Source organism: Gekko japonicus, unplaced genomic scaffold (genome assembly GCF_001447785.1).
Source record: "Gekko japonicus isolate JY-2015 unplaced genomic scaffold, Gekko_japonicus_V1.1 scaffold237, whole genome shotgun sequence".
In the NCBI taxonomy this organism is placed as follows: domain Eukaryota; kingdom Metazoa; phylum Chordata; class Lepidosauria; order Squamata; family Gekkonidae; genus Gekko; species Gekko japonicus.
This window is the reverse complement of record NW_015161955.1, coordinates 207,439-228,469: the sequence shown is the minus strand read 5'-3', so window position 1 is coordinate 228,469 and position 21,031 is coordinate 207,439. Positions and strand designations below refer to the sequence as shown.

Below are 21,031 nucleotides of genomic sequence, written 5' to 3'. Positions count from 1 at the left end.
AGCGGCAGAAGAGCCCGAGGTCTGCCAAGGCGTGCCCTTGTGCTTCTGCTAGTTGGAAACATTTACAATCCTCGAAACAAACAAACAAAAAAAGGTGCTAAGCAAATTTGTCAACTCTCTTGAAGGAGCCAGTCACTGTTTCTCGACTTGGTTTTTTCACTAGATTTTTCTAAGCTTTTTGTACGGCACTCAAAAAGGTTTTGTATGGCACTTTTACTTTAGAAATGCTGGCTGCGGCACTCCCTTGAGGCAGAGAAAACAAAACTTGTTCACTTACTTCGCAGCTAAAATGAAAAGCAACATCAGAATTGACAAAGATGTACTGTAATAATGGATCTATCGGACACTCATGTTTTGATGCATGGAAACCTGGCAAAAGGCAGCTGGGGTGTGTGTGGGGAGAGGAATCACTGTTTTCCTGGGGTTAAAATTATGATGCTATTTTTGTACTCCTTTAGTATTAAGCCTTGATGCCACATCAGGGCCAGATCAAATATTTTCCCTTCAAAGCTGCCACGGCTGAACCTTTTTCCTGTGTAACTCAAATGGGCATTTTATGTATGTATGGATAATAAATACCTTGTACATTTGTATCTGAATAAATGTAACCTAAATGCTCATGATTCTTTCATGACTTGACTTTTCCCTTGGATGTAGATGTTATGCCATCATTAAAATGCCTTTAATTAAAAGAGAGATGAGTAGAGCTTGCAGTGTTTGGTTTTGTTCTTAGGGGAGAAGAGGAGGAGCAAAACTGTGCTGCAGGAATTGGAACCCTTTTGCTCCATTGATCTCTCCGGGTAGCTTTGAACGAGTCACTTAAAAAACCAACATGGCCCATTTATTTTCCTAATATTCATGACTTGCCTGGGGGTAGTTAGGAGACGGGAGCGTTACAGTATTAAGGACCACTCATCGTGTTTCAGTCTGCAAGAATGTATTCACTGCATCTGTTGCTAATTTTATATTTCTTAAAACATTTGACTGCCTTACGTGGCTATAGTAGTTTATAAAAGACAAAATGAGGACTCCCTATATATGAAGCACGAGCTTATAAAAATGGAACACGTGAACATTTAAACTCCAGCCCACTGTCACCCCTGCCCCTGGCTGAGTGAGGTTGGTCTCAGTGTCTGCCCCAGGCCAGAAAGCAGAGTGTAACCACCACCACCACTTCCATAGTGCCGTCTCTCTCTCTGCTGATGTCAAGCCCTTCGCAACCTGGAAACGGCCTATTTGAAAGACCACCTCTCCCTGTCTAACCTGCTGCCCAGCTTAGGACTCCCCCCCCCCGCAAGTTCACCTTGCGACCCCTTCTTTCCACGGGGTGTAAGCCTCTGTGGCCTTGCGGGACATATTATCAAGCTCTGCATTTGATTTCATATGATCAAAAGGACAAAGAATGTAGGGCTGTGCTTAAAATAACAAGCATGTTTTAAACAGGTGAGAGAAAGCAGGACAGAAAAATTTACATCAGTAATAAGCAGAGCAGGTGGGTCCCGCTAGCAATGCTGCTGGGAATTTGCTCTACTGCTGCTCAAATAAATAAACAAACAAACATGATGCAATCTACCTTTCTGGTCTCACATGTGTGATAAAAGGCCCTGAAGGAAGGGCGCAAGTATGCCCACGGACATGCTGAAAAGTGCTTTCATAGACACACAGTTACCGTACATCCTTCTTTTGTAGTCTTGGCAGTAGAACCAAGCCCTGACCTAACTGCACAAAGTAGGCAACCTATCCATGAGCTATGCTGGAACGTGTTGTTTACCACTTCAGGTGTTATAGGAAAAAAGCTTCCAGTTCCAACACAGGTGAAGACCACAAATGCACAGTGATATATCTGGACAGTAGCAAACTCTTTTCTGTCCTTGAATGTACCAAGGGATACCCCTCCCCATAAAATGCCTGCTGTTCTAAAAGCTACGGATTATGCATGTTGATGATCTGTCACTTTAACATATCCTCACCATCGCAACAAAGAACCATTTTATACCAATTCAGACCAATAATCTTCTATGCCAATTACGTGCACTACTGAGATCAGCGAGATCTTGAGCGAGGTCCTTCCTGGTCATGCTAGATCTTTCTGCTGTAAATCAGCAAGGGAATTTGGCATAGCAAGATTTCCACCCTTCAGTTGTGTCTTCTCTATCTGTGATCACGTTGCATCTTCCACAATGACACTGCCCCCCCCCCGACATCCCCAGTAAGACTGAAAATAATGGTAGTTTTCATGGTACTTTAAACAATGAAAGTTAGCCCTATGACATAAGTCACTATTATTAATGAGTGAAATCAACTGTCATCAAGAACACCAGATGAGTCCATGGCAGAACTGGCACTTCATGGTCTTATGGAAGTAGTCCCACTGAAGGAGCCGTCTGTTAATTCCCTACTTCAGCTTCACCCTAATTTTCTCACTCAAGTTCTTGCTGTATTGTTCGCAACCCATTTGAAATACCAGTGGTACGTACACTGTTGAGGAAAGGGGGAGGGGGAGATACAATGAGGGAGCATGCTTAAGCAGCTCTACTCAGAAGTAAGTACTTAGGACAGTGTCCTTGACAGCAACTTTACACTGTGAAAGAATTTAGCCACGGACCTTTTCTGCATGTTCGACTTACTCCAGATTTTCTTACTGGTTGATCCATAAGCACTGGAATTGGCTTGGGTGTGATTGTGAATTTTCACAGTTCTGGAGTCAGGTCATTTACTTCTGCATGTGCCTCCAATTATTTTCAAGGGAGAGTGCTGTCATCACTGGTGGCATCACAGCAAACCCCCCTTTATTTTTTTTAAAATGACTCTAAAATACTGATATATCAATGTAGTGTTGTAATGTAGGTTCTCTGAGTTCCCAGCTTTCATGGGGGGAAAAGTAAGTCTCTGGCCCTTTCCTCATGGCAATACACCTTTTTCTCTTGTATTTCAGCCAGAAAAGAATCTAGAGACTTGTTTTAAATGAAAGCTGAGAATTCAGAGAACCTGCTTAACTATCATTATAACACTGCAATGTTGTATTGATATTTTAGTGATGTTTAAAAAAACACCCTGAAATCACTTGTCTTGGGGGGGGGATGGTTTGATGATGACAGTCCAGTGATTAAAATGTGGGCTGGAGGTGGGTGGGACAAAGAAAACCTACAGAAACATTATGCACGAGAAAAAAGCATATCAAAATTGGCTTCTAGAAAAAGATTGGGGTAAAAGTGGTTTCAATAGAACCAGGAAAAAAAAGTTGAACAACAAAACAAAACCGAACAAACCCAAAGTGAAAATTAAAGACACAAAAATGAGTGTGGAAATTGAGGGATAAACTGAAGCTGCTTGGGGCCAGAACTGTCACAAAAAAGCCATGTGGAAAAGCCCATGATTAAGGCAACTCTTTGTTCAACAATTCTGAACAATCTATTTTTATTCTTTTATGCCACCCTCAAGCAAACAGGCATTGCTGTTTTATTCTTTCTTTCTTTGCTTAAGCATATGAAATAAAAACAGCCCAACCATCAGGAAATAAACTAGGCTTTTTATTTCTTTTTACTTCTAACAGTAGAATTCATGTACATGCATTGCAGTTGTTTTTGTAATGCCCGCTTCACTGGATGTGAATAGCCATATTGTAGAGAAAGTACACAATAATTAGTAAAACAAATAATCACTTCACCAGATGCTTCATATATATTTTTTTACCTTTGTTTCTACAGGGGGACAGTAATATCCCATCAGATCGAATCAAAAGGAATGTAAGGGACCACTTAAACGGAAATGATTAAAAAATAAAAAACTAAATGGAAGAACCCCAGGGACCAAAACCTTTAATCTCTAGAAGTTCTCTCTTACACTTAGCTTCAGGATAATTTTCAGAATACCCATCTAACTAGGAATCCAAATAGATTTAAGGGAAAGCCAAATTGTGCCACACTAGGGTGTTAACATATTGAAAAGAAATTGAATAAGGAACTTGGTTAAATCCATTTGGTAGGCTACAAATCTGGGACATTATTTCTCATAAAGCCAGGGAATGAATGTATTTATTTATTTCCCTCCAAGGTCACCATGTATCCTTCCAAATATGGATATTATAGTAAACATTCAACATGTGACTATCACTGATAATCACAAGGGAAGTCTGAGTATTTCACATGCATCTGGTAACTACCTAAAAATACAAAGGAAGGCCAGTGAACGTAGAGAATTGCTTAATTTCTTTAACTTGTCGATACTAATGTAATTCCATAATGTAGTTCTGAGAACATTCCTTGAAGACTAAAGATAATTTTTACATTTCAGATATTCCTGACATTCACCTGATCCAGAGTCCTCATTGATATCCCATTCACTCAGGAAGGAAAGCTACGTACACATATCCCTTTATGTGCATGAAACTGCACTTTTTGACAAATAGAATTGGGTAACTATAGGAATTGTGTACCTACACTGGAGGCTCACACCCACCAAAAGTCACAGGTGAAAGCAATGATGATTAAAGCTAGGCATGGCTGTTTGCAAACAGAGATAATAACAAACCTGTGAAGGGGTCCACTTTTTGCACGCTAAATAGGCACAACAAACTCGATAGTGGGCATGGTTTAACAGAAGAGACGACCTTCTTTTCTTTTTTTAAAGAAAGAAGAGACTACCACCTTACAGAAAAAACACCGATATCATCATTACGAAATTAGTTTTATGTACTTAAGTAACTATACTATGAACCGAGGTAAACAGTTATCAATGCACTCAAAAAGTACACATTGTAACATAACTGGTGTATGTTTCTGCCTTTTGTGGACGCCATCTTATCATCAGTCCCATCTGTCACTCATGGTCAAGGGAACCTTGTTCAAACACGTCACCAAGTCTAATTAAATCTCCATTATCAAGTGAACTTTCATTTAAAATTGCTTAATACAGATCCATCTACAGCCAGGCCAGGCATAATAAAATTATCCTAAATCATCTGAAGCTATATCTTATGTTTTATCACTGCTTAACATTTTCTGTCATTTATGAAGTAGAGAAAAAGCATCACATGTATTTTAAACATAACCTCTTAAAATAAATATATGGCCCAAAGGGTTACATATTATTTTTCCTTTTCCCTTCCTACAACCAGTTTTAAACAGAATCAAGGGTAGTCCTCTCATTACCCATCTTTAAAAGCAAGGATAAATTTCCCACATAAATACATTACATTGAAATAAATATACTATTTTTAAAGTCTTTCAGTATACAGACCATTCTGTTTTGAGTCAATAGTTTATTCCAATACTACCAGGTAATGTCAATTAAAGACACACAAACTGTACACAGTTCTATCCATCCAGCAAGATGTCAGACAAAAGAACATAAGACTAGATTTTTAAAACCTGAAACATAAAAGGAAAGGGAAAGAAAGGATTTTATTGAAAGAGCTACAATAGGCAAAATAGAAAAGCAGGAAGACTAAAGAAACAAATCTAGCAGAATAAAGGCACGTATGATGTTGCAATTCCTTATCCCCCTCCCATATTAATTTATATTTAAAATGTAGCATCACACCATTACACAATACACGGGGGGAGGGGGCTTTGATAAACCTGGGAAGGATTTGACCTGGTTTTTGTTGACATGCTGAAGCAACTATGGCAGAGAGTGTTTCCATGGACAATGCAGAAATTTCAAATGTCTGTAACAATGTCACGAACTCCCACATTAGTTAAATTTACGTTATTTATAATTTATATAATTATGTGTTTTTTCCATTCTTATGGGGAGGGGAGACTTTATTATGGGAAAGGCTGAGACCCCTGGAGGTGAGCTTGGAGGTTTCATCCTCAGTAATGCTAACACACACACATCTAGCCACAGGTAACCAAAAACAGCATATCAAGCACTGAATGCAACTATAAATGTAAACTCCGATTAGGCTGAAGCCAAACTTAAACAGAGTCCTAGAACGCTATAAATGTCAATAATAAATGTTGTGACAAAGGCTAAAAAGCCATTATTAGCATTTTGTGGGGGGAAAGTCCAGAATCTGAAATACCCTAATCTGGGTACTTAAAAAAAAAAAAGGCATTACAAGAGTTGGCATATTTGGATCAATCCTGTAGTGACATGAAAAGATTCTGAACCAATGCAATGTATGTGCCAAGGAAAGTCATTCTTAGCCTCCCTAAAGCAGAAGAAAAAAGCATTCAGGTTTTACGTATGCAATGTACTTTAGTTTTCCACCATACTTCCATTTTTTCTTTTTTTTACAATATTCTCCCCTTTTTCATAGCACAAACTCCCACTCACCTCTTCAGTTCAACTGCATCATCCAATCAGATGCAAGAGTTTCTCTTAATCTTGGATCAGACTAGTAACCAAAATGATTAGCTTGGGGAAGAAGAGAGGATATCATGGAGTCATGGGGGAACAACCAGCATGGATGGTAGCATGGGAACCTGTTCTGAAACCGGATATCATAGCAGGCGGGATAGTAGAAAATACATGATGGTAGAACCTGCTTCAAATGCAGAGAAGTCTCCATTGTGTTTCATTTTACTTTGTCCAATTTGATCTACTGAAAAAGCTAAAGGCCAATGCCCAGTAGTGCATGTAGACGTACTTCTGGCAACGCCTTCTTTCTTCAGATAAGCAGCTGCCAGTATGAGTGGGGCACTGCCCGGAAAAGGATAATACGGAAGAAATGCAGTGGTGGGAGGAAACGATTAATACTGTCACAGTTTGCAAAAACCAACACTAGCCAAGTTAATCTCCGATCGTTTCTGAAGTCGTACCAGGAGATTAAAAAAAACCTGGCCAAACCCCTCAAATATTAAATAAATACCATGTTGCATAACTATATATACGCTCACACACAGTTAGATCCATCAATTACAAACATTGAAATGATTCCCGAATCACTTACATTCCTTTTGCTAAGTGCTTCCAGGTAATTAAAACACACACATACACACACAAAGTCCCATTTCAGTGTTAGCTTGGGTCTACTTCTCCTACCGTGTTCATCGGTTGTGATCAGTTAGACTAGACTGGAGCCCAGTTTTCGGCTCCTAAAATGATATGCACAGATCTCGTATTTAATTTCACAGTTAACGATGGCTGGATCCAAGTCGGCGTTTGGAGATGCTCCACTCGCGAATGGCAGTTTTTAAGCTCTTTCCTTGGAGCTGTAGCCCACTGCGGCCTCCTCCAAGACGAGAGTGAATGTAAAACAGATCTGACATCTCTGCAGCATGACCGCGTTGCTTTTTCCTGACACTGGCCAACCGCTGCTGAAACCTATTTTTTAAAAATGGTCTGGGAGGAACAATACCAGGGGAACGGCAGGCAGATCCTGCATCTCTGCCGATGTTCTCAAAAGGAAGTAGGTCTGCAACATAAAGAGTCAGGTGGAGGAGCCCAATGGCTGCCGGCTGCCAAGGAACTACTTTCCCTTCTGTTTGCAAAACACAGCCTCAGTTCTTTCATGAGCACAAAAAGGCACAATCACTGGACCAAGCAAAACCAATGGACTGTTCAGGAGCTGCTTAGAATATGGAGCTGAGGATCAGCCAGGCTAACCTTTTCTTTTCCGGGAAAGGATGTTCTGAGGGCAGAATTCTACGTCCTTTAAAGGTCAGAAAGAGGCAAGCGTGGAAAGGCTCTTGTAGGACATAATGTACATAATGCACCCAAGAAGGCCATCACACAAGACCAGATGTGAACACCAAAGGGAGGCCGCTTGCAGGCTTTGCTTCAAAGTTCAGACATTCCGGAATCTCTAGGCCAGTAGACCCACAGGCTCAATATATATTTAAATTAATTATTACTTATTAAACATACAAGGTAGCAGCTCACTTCGCACTGTAGCACACGGTGCACGGGTAAGCCCTCTCTCGCAGTTTGTAGGCTACAGCGAAGCCTACTTAGGCTAACACACCATACACCAACTTAGCATTAAACTAAAAACAAAAATGAAATTATCCTATCCCAGATGAATGTTTTTGCATTCTCCCAGTGGCAGGAACCCACTTAGATCTTTTAAAAGATATGTGAATATAATGATAAAATGGTAACTGAAATATTAACTAAAATGCAAGTCACAAACAAGACATGAACGAGCTATTTCTTGAGGGTGCAGCCCCTGCCCAGGGATCTCACGTGCAGAAGCCCCATTGCAACGAACGAGTCAAGCTTCTGTGCGATCACCATTTGTTTTATGGGGTCTGCCAAGGAGAAGAGCATAGACTAATTGTACCCTGTTTCCATTTAAACATGACTTCCATTAAAACAGGTCCAATGGGGACAATTCAGGTAAGGGGAAGGGAAGAAATTAACAGGGAAATAGATTCTCTCTAAGCAGAGGTGGACAGAGCAGAAAACAGAACCACCTGAACTGATACGGGACAGCAGCTGGACCTAACCAAACTGAGATCCCATCTCGCTTGTCAACAGTGAAAGCTGTGTAGAAGAACAATTCCTGAATTAGCTGAACATGGTTCAGATTATTGGATACATCTATAAGTACAATGCTTGGCAGGAGCATTTGCTGTATACCAATGTCCTACTTCTTGCAACACACAGTGTCACACAAGTAGTAAAAAATGTTTTCCTATTCAAAAGGTGCTTGGACATTCCTTTCAGGCAGCATTTTACCGTTATTTTCTTGATAAGATACCTCTCAGTATTATTTGAGGAAGAAAAGACAAGCCAATAATTGTTTTTAAAAAAATCAACATATTTTTATACATTATAAAGACCTGAGTATTTGCCTACCTATCAGAGTTTTTGGGTTTCAATTCTACAGCTTTTAAATAAGGGATAAAATGTTGCCCAAAAGTCTAATTATCTTTACACATTCATGCGTGTGTTTTTAAAGATAGATCTATACATCAAAATAGTTCTCATAGTTAAAGATACAATTTGTATCAACAGTAAAGGGTACTTTCTGGTTCTATGGGGGGTCTTCAAACAGCGTCTGTGAACCCAGTGATCATCAGCACCAACATTGTAAACAAAGGAATCATCGCACAGTGTAGATCTGCAGGGAAATCCTAGTGTTGTAAAGTGGCTGATCGATCACGACATCTAAGTAAAGCTGTCACTGACTGCAAGATCTGCTGCTAATATACCTAGACAAAAGTACATTTAAAAAGAGATAGCAGAACCCATGACTTAAAACCAGAAACATCCCTTACTAATACTAGAAGAGACCATTCTGTCTGCTTCTAAAACTACGGTGTTTGTGACAAGAATCTGGCCTACATAATACAACAGGCCAGAACACTTAACTTGGAGAACTTGTAACGGTATCTTACCAAAAAAAGAGAATGGACCGTTCTCAGCTACAATACTATTATTACAGTGCAGTTATTAAAATGTTGCATATCTTCAACACAACATGAAACCTTCTGCAGGCCAGCCTCGATAAATAGCATGAAAAAATACACAGTATCTTATATACAAAAATTGCGTTGAGAATAATTTGTTTCATTTAAAAACAGGTATTTTTTTTATGAAAAAAGCATTGTTATCCAGTATACCTGTGCATCAGTTGGAGGAGCAACAGAGACATCTAAAAACAAATCTCAGTTTCATTGCCATTTCCGATAACTGGAAGTATACAATAGTTGGAAAGGGCTGTAACCTAAATGGATAGCCTAAGTTTCAGCAGCACAAGTTTGTAGGAGCTCAGCATCTTCAAAGCTTGCGCAAAAAAAGAAGAGGAGGCTTTTGCCTTTTATGTAATAATAAATTAGGGACGGCAGGCTCTCCTACTGATTGCATCTGCTTGCACCAAAAATCAACAGTAATCACCAAATAATTTCAATTAAAAAAAAACAAACCACAAATGAAAAGTGCCATACTATACAGTACTAATATATTGTTACCGATTTCAGCATTAAAAGTGGTAACTCACACATATGGTTTAAAAAATAAAATCAGTGCTATAGACTTTGTTTTCTATAAATAAAATAATTATAGCGCAAAAAAAGGGAAACCACACAAATAAAATAAAAATAACTTAATTGCAATAAAAATAGTTCATTAATAAGCTTAGCTTGAAAACTGTTTGCTGGGCGCATTAAAATCCTCTCCATTTTCTGCAGGTTTTTTTTTTTTTTAAACGTTTGCACTCGAGGACAAAAACACCATTAACTTAATAAACACATAAACTTTCAAAAGTGCTGCATATAAAACCCCCCTCCCACCGCACCGAAGATTCTTTATCAGAGACCATAAACATAATAATATATTAAACTGGAAAGATCTTCCAGTCATGACATTTCTTTTTTTAAAAAAAATTCAAGTTAGCATTTAAAACAAACCTGTCACTTCCAATGCATTGGGATGTACATACAAATTCCAAAGCACAGTATTTCACATAAATGGATTACTAGATAATCTCCTTGCTGAGAAGGAGATCACAAATGCTATTGTAGCAAACCTCCCTCAGCGTTAAAGCTGAGACTGAACTAAATTAGACACCTTAAAGATGCATCGTCGCCGCCACGTCGTCAATAACCTAGCTGAGATTTTTCCACTAAAATGGCTGCAGCCAGTTGCTGAGCATCCATCATGTGAGGATTCCTTTTCATAACAATCCTCACAAGGTCTGGAGGAAAGATGTTACACAGGTTTATATAGACTTTCTCTCGGCTGTCCTGATACCTTGGAGAATCCTGCGGCATCCCACAGTAAATTCGCCAAGGCTGATCTTGCGGCTCAGGTAAACTTTGGAAGGCGAACTGCTCATAACATGGCTGGGAAGGGTTACTGGGCAAAGAGTAAGTCTGATGGTAGCCATAAGCATCAATCCCATAGCCTTGCCTGTCCCAACTACCCAGTCCATCTTGTCCAGAGTAAGACTTTCTTTGCCTTAATGGAGAATTATCATACAAACGTGAGTCGGATATGCTGTCTACTCTCGTGGACACAAGCGCTCTTCCTATATGCACGTTCTTAGAATGCTGCGAACTCTGAGGGGTGGGATAATCGCCGGGACAACTCGAGCGAGTGCCAAGAGTCGGATGCTGGAGGTGTACAGCCATGTACGGAAGGGGAGGTTTGTGATGATGCTTTGGTTCTTCATGACTGTAACTCTGCACTCGTGTTAACGTATCATGGTAACCTTGTAGGAACGGCTGAGAGTTAAGGTGACTATGGGGGTGTATGTGTTGGCACTTTAGATTCTCTTCCAGCTGAGGGTCAGGAGAGCTCACGTAGGACCGATCGTTGTAGCCGACGTAGGAATCACTACTGCCACAGCTCATGCTCCCTTCACTACTACAATCAGAGGCTACAGAACTGATTCTGTAATCCGTGTCCAAAGAAAAACGCCTTTCAGGACTTCGCGGGCCAGAGATAGCCAGGTTTGAATACGCATTTAGCATTGAATAGTAGCCTACATCCACAGGAGACTCACATTTGGGATACTGCTCGTAAGGCATTGGCGTTCCATGATTTTTGGTTGCCATCATCACTGGAGGGTACTGTCCCTGTGGTCTTTGATCCTGAGGTGGGAAATGAACTCCAGATGGAAGCCCATTGCTTAAAGGTGCAGTACTTTGGGGTTTTGCAGCAGCAGAATTTGGAATACTAACTAAAGAAGGTACAGACCTGGTTTCCAACTTGTTTTTGGTGGGAAGCTTTTCCTCCAAGTCTTGGTAGACTTGAGTCCTAATACTAGGATCTGATTGCCTCTTTGGAGCAGCTCGTTTGAGATCTGAAGTGCTATCGACCTTAGTGCTACAAGGAACACTGTTGCTTTTCACCAGCCCTCCTTCGCTAGCAGCTTTGGTAGCTGTGTTCCTGGACATGGCACGAAGTTCATCAGCTACTGACCTCTGAGGCTGATTCCCTCTTTCTGGATGGTAGTATTTGCACTTGTGTCCATAAGTGCATTTCTTCCCTGAGAAATTTGGTGATGATTTTTATGCCAGGGAGAAAAAAAGAGAGAGAAGATTTAATTCTACAGCAATGTTAACTGCTATCAGGAAAGGGATAAAAAAGTTTCTGAAAAACAGTACATATGTACATACAAGTTCATGGCAGCGCAATGAGACCAAATGTTCGTTAGCTGTTATTTGGACTTTAACCTGCCCTAGAGATCACTATTTGTCCCATACACTGTGTGAGGTAGAGCCACTGTTTCTCCCATCTTCAAGACGAGAAACAGGCTACGCTTTTTTTGTGACGAGAATAAGCCAGGAAGTTCCTTGGGCTTGCATACCACTCCCCCCCCTCCCAATCCCATGCTGTGCCAAGATTCAAGACTTCTTGGTTCAGAACCACACAAAATGTGTCATGACATCTGAACTGGGCACTTGATTGCAAATCAGGATCTTAAACCACGGTCTGTCAGCAAGAAACAACCTGCAATTTGATAAAGCATACAAATCCGGGGTTTATTAAAGATTTTCCAGTTTGGAACTTCAGCTCCACGCACAAGGAGAGGAAGGAGTGCATAACCCCAAGGGTTTGGCTTGCTCTCCTTCGTGATGTCAGGATCCAGCTATGGTGCCTTGCATAAGAATGCCAACAGCAACCTCGGCTGAGCAAGAGGTCTAATAGTAGGTATTATGTTCTCTGGCTACTTAAGCTTTATGAATATCCTAATACACACATTGTGATTCTAGGACCCGCTCTAATTAAAGCTACTACCTCATGAAATCTGCATCAGTAATTTTTACAATACAAACCAATAAGCAACAAATCCTCATATTTTTTTAAAAAATGTAGCTGGTGTATATGTAAATACAATTACCGTATGGACATGGTTGCTTCTTATGTTCTGGGACAATTGGTTTCTTCCTTAGAAAGTTATCCAGACTTGGGCCATGGCGGCCAAGAGGATCATCAGGAGGCATGAATCTATATAACATACAATAAAAGAATTAAATAACTGAAAAAGACACACTGCTATCTTGCATTCTCCCTATCAATATGTGAAAGAATCACTAACACTACGTCTTAAAAAGACGTCGTTTCCCTTCCATAATATTTCAGATGCATTCCATACATCATCCCTCTCCAAAGCTAGTAAACCAATCAATGTAAAAGCTTTTTTAACCCGGGACGTATGAGATAGCCAAGTTAAAATACTACAGGGGGAATGCGTATGAATATCACTGCAATTGTAGCTTAGTTTGCACATCAACCTGGCCAAGATCCTAATTTGGATGATGGAGGAGCATGCACAGGTTCCTTAAGCTTCACCAATCACCATTAAACAATAAGCGATGTGGACATTCCTTGTGGAAACCCAGATACACAATGACGCCACTTGTGTGGTCTTCCTCCTCCACTTTGAGGCGGAAGAATGACATTAATCAAACCTTCATGTCGAATGTATGCCCCATATATCCTTTCAGGTTCACCGTGGAGGGGAGAGGTGTGAGCTCTTCTGCCATGTAAAAACTGGCTGAATATACATGTTTAAACCAGGCCTACATCCCATTGCTATCACGTGCCCTTCACCTTCCTGTAGATCTATCTACAGGCATCTCCCAGTTATTTTTCAGTAATAGCCTTCCTCTTTCGTTATTTTTCAGTAAGAGACAAAAGTCATTGTAACTTACTTGTCATTGACAAATGAATACATCAGCAGCCGTTCATCAATGAACTTCTTCCATTCTGGCTTTTCATTGGCGAGATCCCTGTAGTTATCGTTAGATACAATGATACCATCTGACTCAAAGGCTAATTTCACTATGAACCTGTCGTCATAGCACACCACCCTTCTCCCCTGAACACGGCGGGATGGGGTGAACACCAGAATTTTCTCCTTTTCTAATTTACGTAAGATTTCTTGGTCTAGAAGTATTGAGAGAGAGAGAGAAAAGTGCAAACTGCTAATGAGACTGTTAAGACATTATTCAGCCTACCGAGATCAGTTATATGGCACCAGGTCAAAATGTTTAACAGGGCATACTATGATGACTTGGCTTAATCACTGAAGTTACATTCTTTTGGGAAGCAGATGGCTAATGTTCAGCAATAAATTAAAAGCAGATACATTGTCACAATCATGCTCACACTAAAACCAGGTGTTATTGCAATTAATTCCGCTAATCTGTATTAAGCGTTCCTCTTAGAACTGACAAATCAGCTGTAAACGTTTTCCTATTTATTAGAATACAGTTGATCATTAAGAACCCAGCTGTACTTTTACATCAGCATTGTACGAAACGTCCGTTCTCTGACCGGACACAACCTTTCCAGGTAGCTGCAGCCAAAAGCATACTAAAGATGTTCATCCAGGGCACACTGAGTTTTATAGAGTAAGATAAAGGCTAGTACCGGATTTTTATTTTTTAATTTATTTTGCCATCAAGTCACATCTGACTTATGGAAACCCCATAGCATTTTCATGGCATTCAGAAGGGGTTTGCCACTTGCCTGTCTCTGCGTCATGAGCCTGGTATTCTTTGGTGGTCCCCCCTCTAAATACTGGCCACAGCTGACCCTTGCTTAGCTTCCGAGATCTGACAAGATTGGGCTAGCCTGGGCTAGAACCAGATAACACTGGTCAAATCTTTGTTGTTTGTATGATCCACATCTTTTCCCCCCAGCCTTCTGGATGCCACCATTTCTTCATAAAACTGTAATATAGGGAATAAAATCCCACTAGAATATTTTAACAGAAGTCATTATTTACAGTCTTAATTTTGACCATAGAAATAAGATGATCATAGTTTTTTTTAAAAAAAATGTTCCAACTGTGATGGTCACACTCAGCATGGACACAGAGAGATCTGGGAACGGATCTCCCTGATCAGGGCCATAGTACAGCGGAAGGGATTTCTAAATCCCCGCCCCAGGGACTTCAGTCACCTTCTCCCCAACTGCTATTTGCTCTGTTGAAGAAAATGTACTGGCACCCATATGAGAAAATGGAACGGAGGGGGGGGGGGTTAAAATCACCTTTCTGCTTCACTGCCTTGACCAAATTGAGGCCTCTCATGGCTGCTGAGTCTACTTTTAGTAAGAAATCCATTCATGGATCTTACAACCTCACGTTTAGTTTGACCCTGACTTAGACAAATCTTCATATAAAGGGCCTTCCATATTTATGTGGCAACTTCTGAGACATTCTGCAATCATGCATTAATGTATTCAGGCATGCATTTTTCTCCAAATAACTGGTAATTCTTATTGTCACCAAGTAAGGTCAGTAGTTCAGCAGTTCGAGACCCGGGTGCTGCATGACGGAGTGAGCTCCCGTCTCTAGTTCCAGCTCCTGCCAACCTAGCAGTTCGAAAGCAAGAAAATGCAAGTAGATAAATAGGTACCACTTTGGTGGGAAGGTAACAGCGTTCCGTGCACCTTGGTGTTTAGTCATGCCGGCCACATGACCACGGAAACGTCTTCGGAGAGCGCTGGCTCTTTGGCTTTGAAACGGAGATGAGCACCACAACCGTAGAGTCGGATTTGACTGGCTTTCGAGCAAGGGAACCTTTACCTTTAATAGCACTCAACACATATTTGTAGGCACGCCAAGTACAAAACGAGTAGCTAAATGGCAATCTGATTGTTTCACCATGTGTCCATATTACAACCACATTCTACTGCAAAACCTCTGAGTGGTATCTTGGCTTATGTACACTCAGCATCCTTCAGAAAGGGCAGTATACATGTTGGTGTCTTTTTTCTTCATTCATGGACATATAACACAAAAACACTGAATTGGATTTTCACAAGACCTTCATGGAAGATGGAGAGGTGGATAGTTAATCCTCTTTAATATGAGCAAAATGTGCTCCAAGGTCTCCAAGAACCCGCTTCAGATCATAGATCAGAAGTACAACTTACTTTCTTTTCCAGTTTCCATAGCAAATGAACCAAATCTCAAAGTGGCCAGACAGAATGCACTGTGCCTTCTTTTTTCAGGGCACGGAACTAACACTACATGTGCTTAATGAAGACTGGATGTGAACCTGTGCTGGATGTGAACCAATGCCTGCATGTCAGAAGTGGAACTAGCTAATACAGCTGTCTGCAATGGGTTTCCAACCTGTACAAATACAACAGAGGATGTCTTTGCTTCTCACAAACATATTGATGCTGTCAAGCTGCTTCTGAAAATGGAAACATATTTTATTCCATAATCAGAGATAACATTGTTAAAAATATTAAATTTTTGCCAGGTCTGAGCTATTTTTTTTAATAAACTGATTTCTTTAAAATATGCCCTTTTCCGTAATAGATAATTAACTTCATATTTATCTGATTTTCTGTTACTCAGCAGGCTTTGCAGTTTTCCTGCGAGAAAGAATCCTTTACAATTTTGTCAACAAGACATGGCTAAGTTTGAATATTTAATCAGAAACTGTGTGGCTATGTATGTATGTATAGGTATATAAAGGTTACGGAGTAAGAAAGTGCTCCTGCTAGCCTGTGCCACATCTCATGCAGGTCCGGAGGTGCCCCGACCTTGAGAAATGTCTTTGTGGGGGCACAGTGGGGAAGGATGAGTCGGGAGAACACCACTGGATCCAACCTGTTAACATTCTGGCTAATAAAACATTTGTTCAGCCAGTAAGAACAAGCGTTTCTAGGTACATTACACATTCTTACAACTGAGTAGTTGAATGCAGAACAGAGTATACCTGTAATGAGAGCATCTGGCCGTGACTGTTCTTTTCTCCACGCTGGCACAAACACTGTAACACCTTTGTGGCCTCTTTCCAAAAACCAGTCCACTGCCAGCTTTATCCCCCGACAAGAGAATACTTCCTTGTTTCCATGGCTGAAACAGACATCCCCAAAACACTTATCTCATGAATTATATAACCATCATTTTCTCACATAAGCATGAATGAAATATACCAACAATACATAGATATAATATTACACTAGATGACTCCAAAGGAGGTAAGGGCGGATAATTGAAAGCTATATATCAAAACAAGCATGCAGTAACTTAAACTGTGTAGGTTATTTTGTACGGTATATCCACTGAACAAACCAGCATCTGGCCTTTTCATTTAAAGAAACCTCTCGAGAAATGGGGAGGGGGAGTTATTTCCTGCTTTCCACAGGGTTTTTTCATTTGGTAACAGTAAGTGGCTTTAGTATGTTTCTAGATATATTAATATTCAGTGTAACTTTACATATACAGATGCTCAGGCCTCAGTTCATTGACAACAACAGAAAGAAAGCTGAAATTTGGCACAAAGCTAAGCCAAGACAGCCTGACTACTATAAATGTTTGAAAATTGGACACGTTTACCTCTCATGTGAAACTTCAGATGTGAAACCTACTTCATAACAGCTGCAAGCATTGCAACAGAAAGCCAACCTAGCCACATACATGACTGTATGGGATATGGGATATGGTGGTGAAATGCAAGCTACATTTAGTTGTATATACTAAACTTATATTGGCTGTTTTACACTATTGGTATACATTTTCGATATCCAAATATCCCAGCAAAGGAATTCTTTTACTGCCCAAAGTTGAAGGGCGAATTATTTAGTCCCTAGTGAAACCAAGTATCTTTTGACAAGAGGTTTGAAAATTAAATGAATGTTTGTTGTCCTTTAACAGCATTAGGCCACATGCAGTCTTTCCAGGCTGTACTTTTTGTGAGACTATTTTATTTTCCAAGGGATCAAGATGTGAGAAAATCTTCTGAACCCCAGGAAACATTACCAGGAAATTTTATAGTAATTACTTAGCCTTCTTGAGACTCACACTGAGGACTGTGGTTGCCAAAGTAATATGACCATCTACTGACTGGTGTTGCCAAAAAGACAGAGGGGGAAGTATTGCAGAATGGCTACAACATAACTGGGACTTATTTCAAGTGATGATACAGGAAAGTCCTAGTAAAAACCTAGAAGGGGCTTTTTCCAAGCAGGAGAGAATAAGCATATTTATGGCTTGTACCTAGTCACATTTATCTTTAAAAAGTTTAAACAACAAATAATGGAATATAATACCTACATGTATTTCTGAGAGATGACTCGTACGTTCCAAAACCTTTTCCTCTGACATCAGTGATCAGTGTAGTTATTCCAATTCCAAAGTATTTTTAATAGAACTTCAAAAACCAGCATGCTTACCAGAAGGACATCTTGTCCTTGAAAAGTAAATGTAAGGCACATCCCTGTGCACAAGCATGAAGTGGAGAATGCAGTGGGCTAACACGACTGGCTACTATACAAACAGGTAACATATGGACAATAAATTTAGGCAGTCTCTGTGTATCCTCAGAGTTATGTGTGCCAGAGTGGGAAGGCAGATTGCTAACCACAGAGAGGTGATATGGAACCTAGATCTCTGAAGAAAGGTGGGAAAACAGATACAATTCCTCATTCGTAAAAAAATTATAGACAACAATCCTGTCGCACTGACAAGAGTGGACTGCAGCTTTCTGCTTATGATAGTTTTCTTCCACTGAGTGAAAAACCACATGGATGGTTTAAGACACCATTCTCAACCTGTGGAGTGTCTATCCATAAGCGGCAAGGGGGCCCACCATAGGCTTGCTTGGTACCTAGAGGAAAGGCAGGATATAAATGTTTTAATAACTAAAGCCGGCCTCAGCTGGGAGGGCGGGGAAGAAATCCAATCAATCAATCAATAAATAAAAATAACAAATAGGCTCCTGCTACTGGAAGATGAAACAGCACAGTGGCTAAGAGAATGGGCTATGATCTAGACTCCCAGTTCAAATCTAACCTCCTGCCACGAGCTCACAGTGTGGCTTTAGCCGAACAAATCTCTCTCAGACTTGGCCCCTATCAGAGGATAACAATAACTTACACAGTAGTATAGGATGCTTGCACTGAATTGCGAAAGCACTACATTTGTTGGACCTGTGAGAACTCATGGGGGAGAGGGATCTCATCCCATTGCTGGTCCTTTCCCCCACGCTATCGCTACCACTTCCTTTCCTGTCCCTCACAGTCCCTGCAGTGTCTCTCTTTTCCTTGCTTCCTTCCTTCCCTCCCTCCCAACTACCCTTCTCAGTTTCCTCCTCATCTGCCCCTTTACCTCCATTCCTCCTCCCCCTCGTGCAACTTCTCCCTGCTTCCTTTCCAACCTCCACCCCCCATTTCTGACACTTCTGCTTCACGTTGCTTATCTCCCTTCCTGTACTACAGCTTCACTTCCCCTCCATTCTTCTTGTCTTTCCTGCCCACCCACGCCTCCTTTCTCCCCAGCTCAACTCCAATACCAAAGTGAAGCCGTAGCATCCATTTTGAATTAACTAGGTGACCACATTTGCCTAGGCCACCCAAAATGGCTGCCGAGAGGAAATCTCACAAGATCTTGACATTTCAGTTTTTCAATCCCCCGCCCACTTTTAATATTATTCTGCAAACCTGTGGGCTTCCCCAAGCTTGCAAAAATATCTGCTTTGTCTGTCCCTGGCCCAATTCTGCTGATTTTTGGATTGACACTGTGTGGCACAGGGTTCAGGATTAGATACAGATTATTCTCCTTTTATTATATTACTTTTCATACACAGCTGCCATGCCATCATAGCTTCACCCTCTCTTTGTAACCAAGTATGTTGTATGTACCAAGTATGTATGTCTTTGAAAAGACAAACAGGCACACAAATGGTGGCAGGCAGCTGCCCACTCTTTTCACCGAGGCAAAGACAGAAAAGGAGAAGAAGAGGAGATTGGATTTGTACCCTGCCTTTCACTCGGAGTCTCAGACCAACTTACAAACACCTTTCCCTTCCCCTCCCCACAACAGACACCCTGTGCGGTAGGTGGGGCTGAGAGAGCTCTTTCAAGAACTGCTCTTTCAAGAACAGCTCTGACAGAACTATGGCTTGCCCAAGGTCATCCAGCAGCTGCATGTGGAGGGGTGGGGAATCAAACCCGGTTCTCCCAGATCAGAGTCCGCGCACTTAACCACTACACCAAACTGGCCAAACAGGCAATAGAATGTTTTGCTTGCTTGGACAAAAACACACACAACACTGGTTGTCCTCTTGATCAATCTGCGGTTGCACCAGGAGGTATACAGGCACCTGATCATGGTGCTTGCCTTTCCAGAATGAGCAGCTTATTAGACAGAAAGGGGAGAGGCGGGGGTGAGTGATGGAGGAGTCTTGCTGCAGCATGATGTCCCCTTCTAGCCCAGCTGCTTGCATTAGAGGTAATGAAGGTGACTGATCATAAGAACCCCACCCACATGAACTACCTGCCCTAGTTCATGCACTGCCAAATCTGTGTTACAACAAGGCCTGTTGGTAAAACACCAAACACACTGGGAGAAAGCACTGTGCATAACAGGAGGTAAAAAGAACCGGTGCTATTTGTGACACAGCGTGCATGAGCTAAAATAAGGTCAGGGGAACAGGAGAAAGGCCTTCTTAGCACCGTATGAGTGGGTGGATGGCAAAAGGAGAACAGTTTTTTGAAACAGTTAAATAGGTTAAATAGATTATGTGTGCCAGCAGTGAACAGCAGGGCTGGCTCCTCCCAGAGAGAAGGAAAGGGATTTGGGGAGCTGATTAGAAAGGGAAGGTGTCAAAAAATGGAACCATATGCTTCTGTGGAGATCTTTGGATTGGAAAGTCAGTTCATGGTGCATGTGTGCGTGTGGTTGTGTCCTAGAACTTTTCCAAGAAAAGCATCCTATACTGGCAACTTTCAGACAAGTAGGTCTGTAGTTTGGGGGGGGGAACCAAATTGATATTCTGTGCCACCTGTATGTAATACCCACTCAGACCTGATTTCATTTTTTTTCTTTCAAGTTAATCATGTGCCAGTTTGAGAGATCAAGTGCCTATTTTGGTCGTATTTTTTATCCCAGGGTTATTATATTCAGTTCTGTACTGACACCCTCTGTCTAGCATTCCCTTTGATGCCATCCCTATTAATAGAAATGAGCAAGAGTCCGGCACCTTAAAGACTAACCAAATTTGTGGCAGAGTATGCGCTTTCCTGAGTCACTGCTCACTTTTTCAGATACTATTTCAGATACTGATCTGAAGAAGTGAGCAGTGACTCACAAAAAACTCATCCCCTGCCACAAATTTGGTTAGTCTTTAGAGTGCTACTGGACTCTTGCTCTTTTCTGTTGCTA

The 21,031-nt window shown here is 41.0% G+C and overlaps 1 protein-coding gene across 1 annotated transcript in view; it reads right to left on the bottom strand.

Moving 5' to 3' along the window:
* Positions 1-10,483: 10,483 nt before the first annotated feature.
* Positions 10,484-21,031, bottom strand: part of ZC3H12C (zinc finger CCCH-type containing 12C) — a 32,593-nt gene continuing 22,045 nt past the window's right edge. The window contains exons 3-6 of the mRNA XM_015429478.1: positions 16,584-16,723; positions 13,554-13,788; positions 12,740-12,846; positions 10,484-11,884 (exon numbers count right to left, since the gene is read on the bottom strand). Coding sequence (XP_015284964.1) covers positions 10,491-11,884; positions 12,740-12,846; positions 13,554-13,788; positions 16,584-16,723 — 1,876 coding nt within the window. The 3' untranslated portion in view covers positions 10,484-10,490. The remainder of the gene's footprint in view (positions 11,885-12,739; positions 12,847-13,553; positions 13,789-16,583; positions 16,724-21,031) is intronic.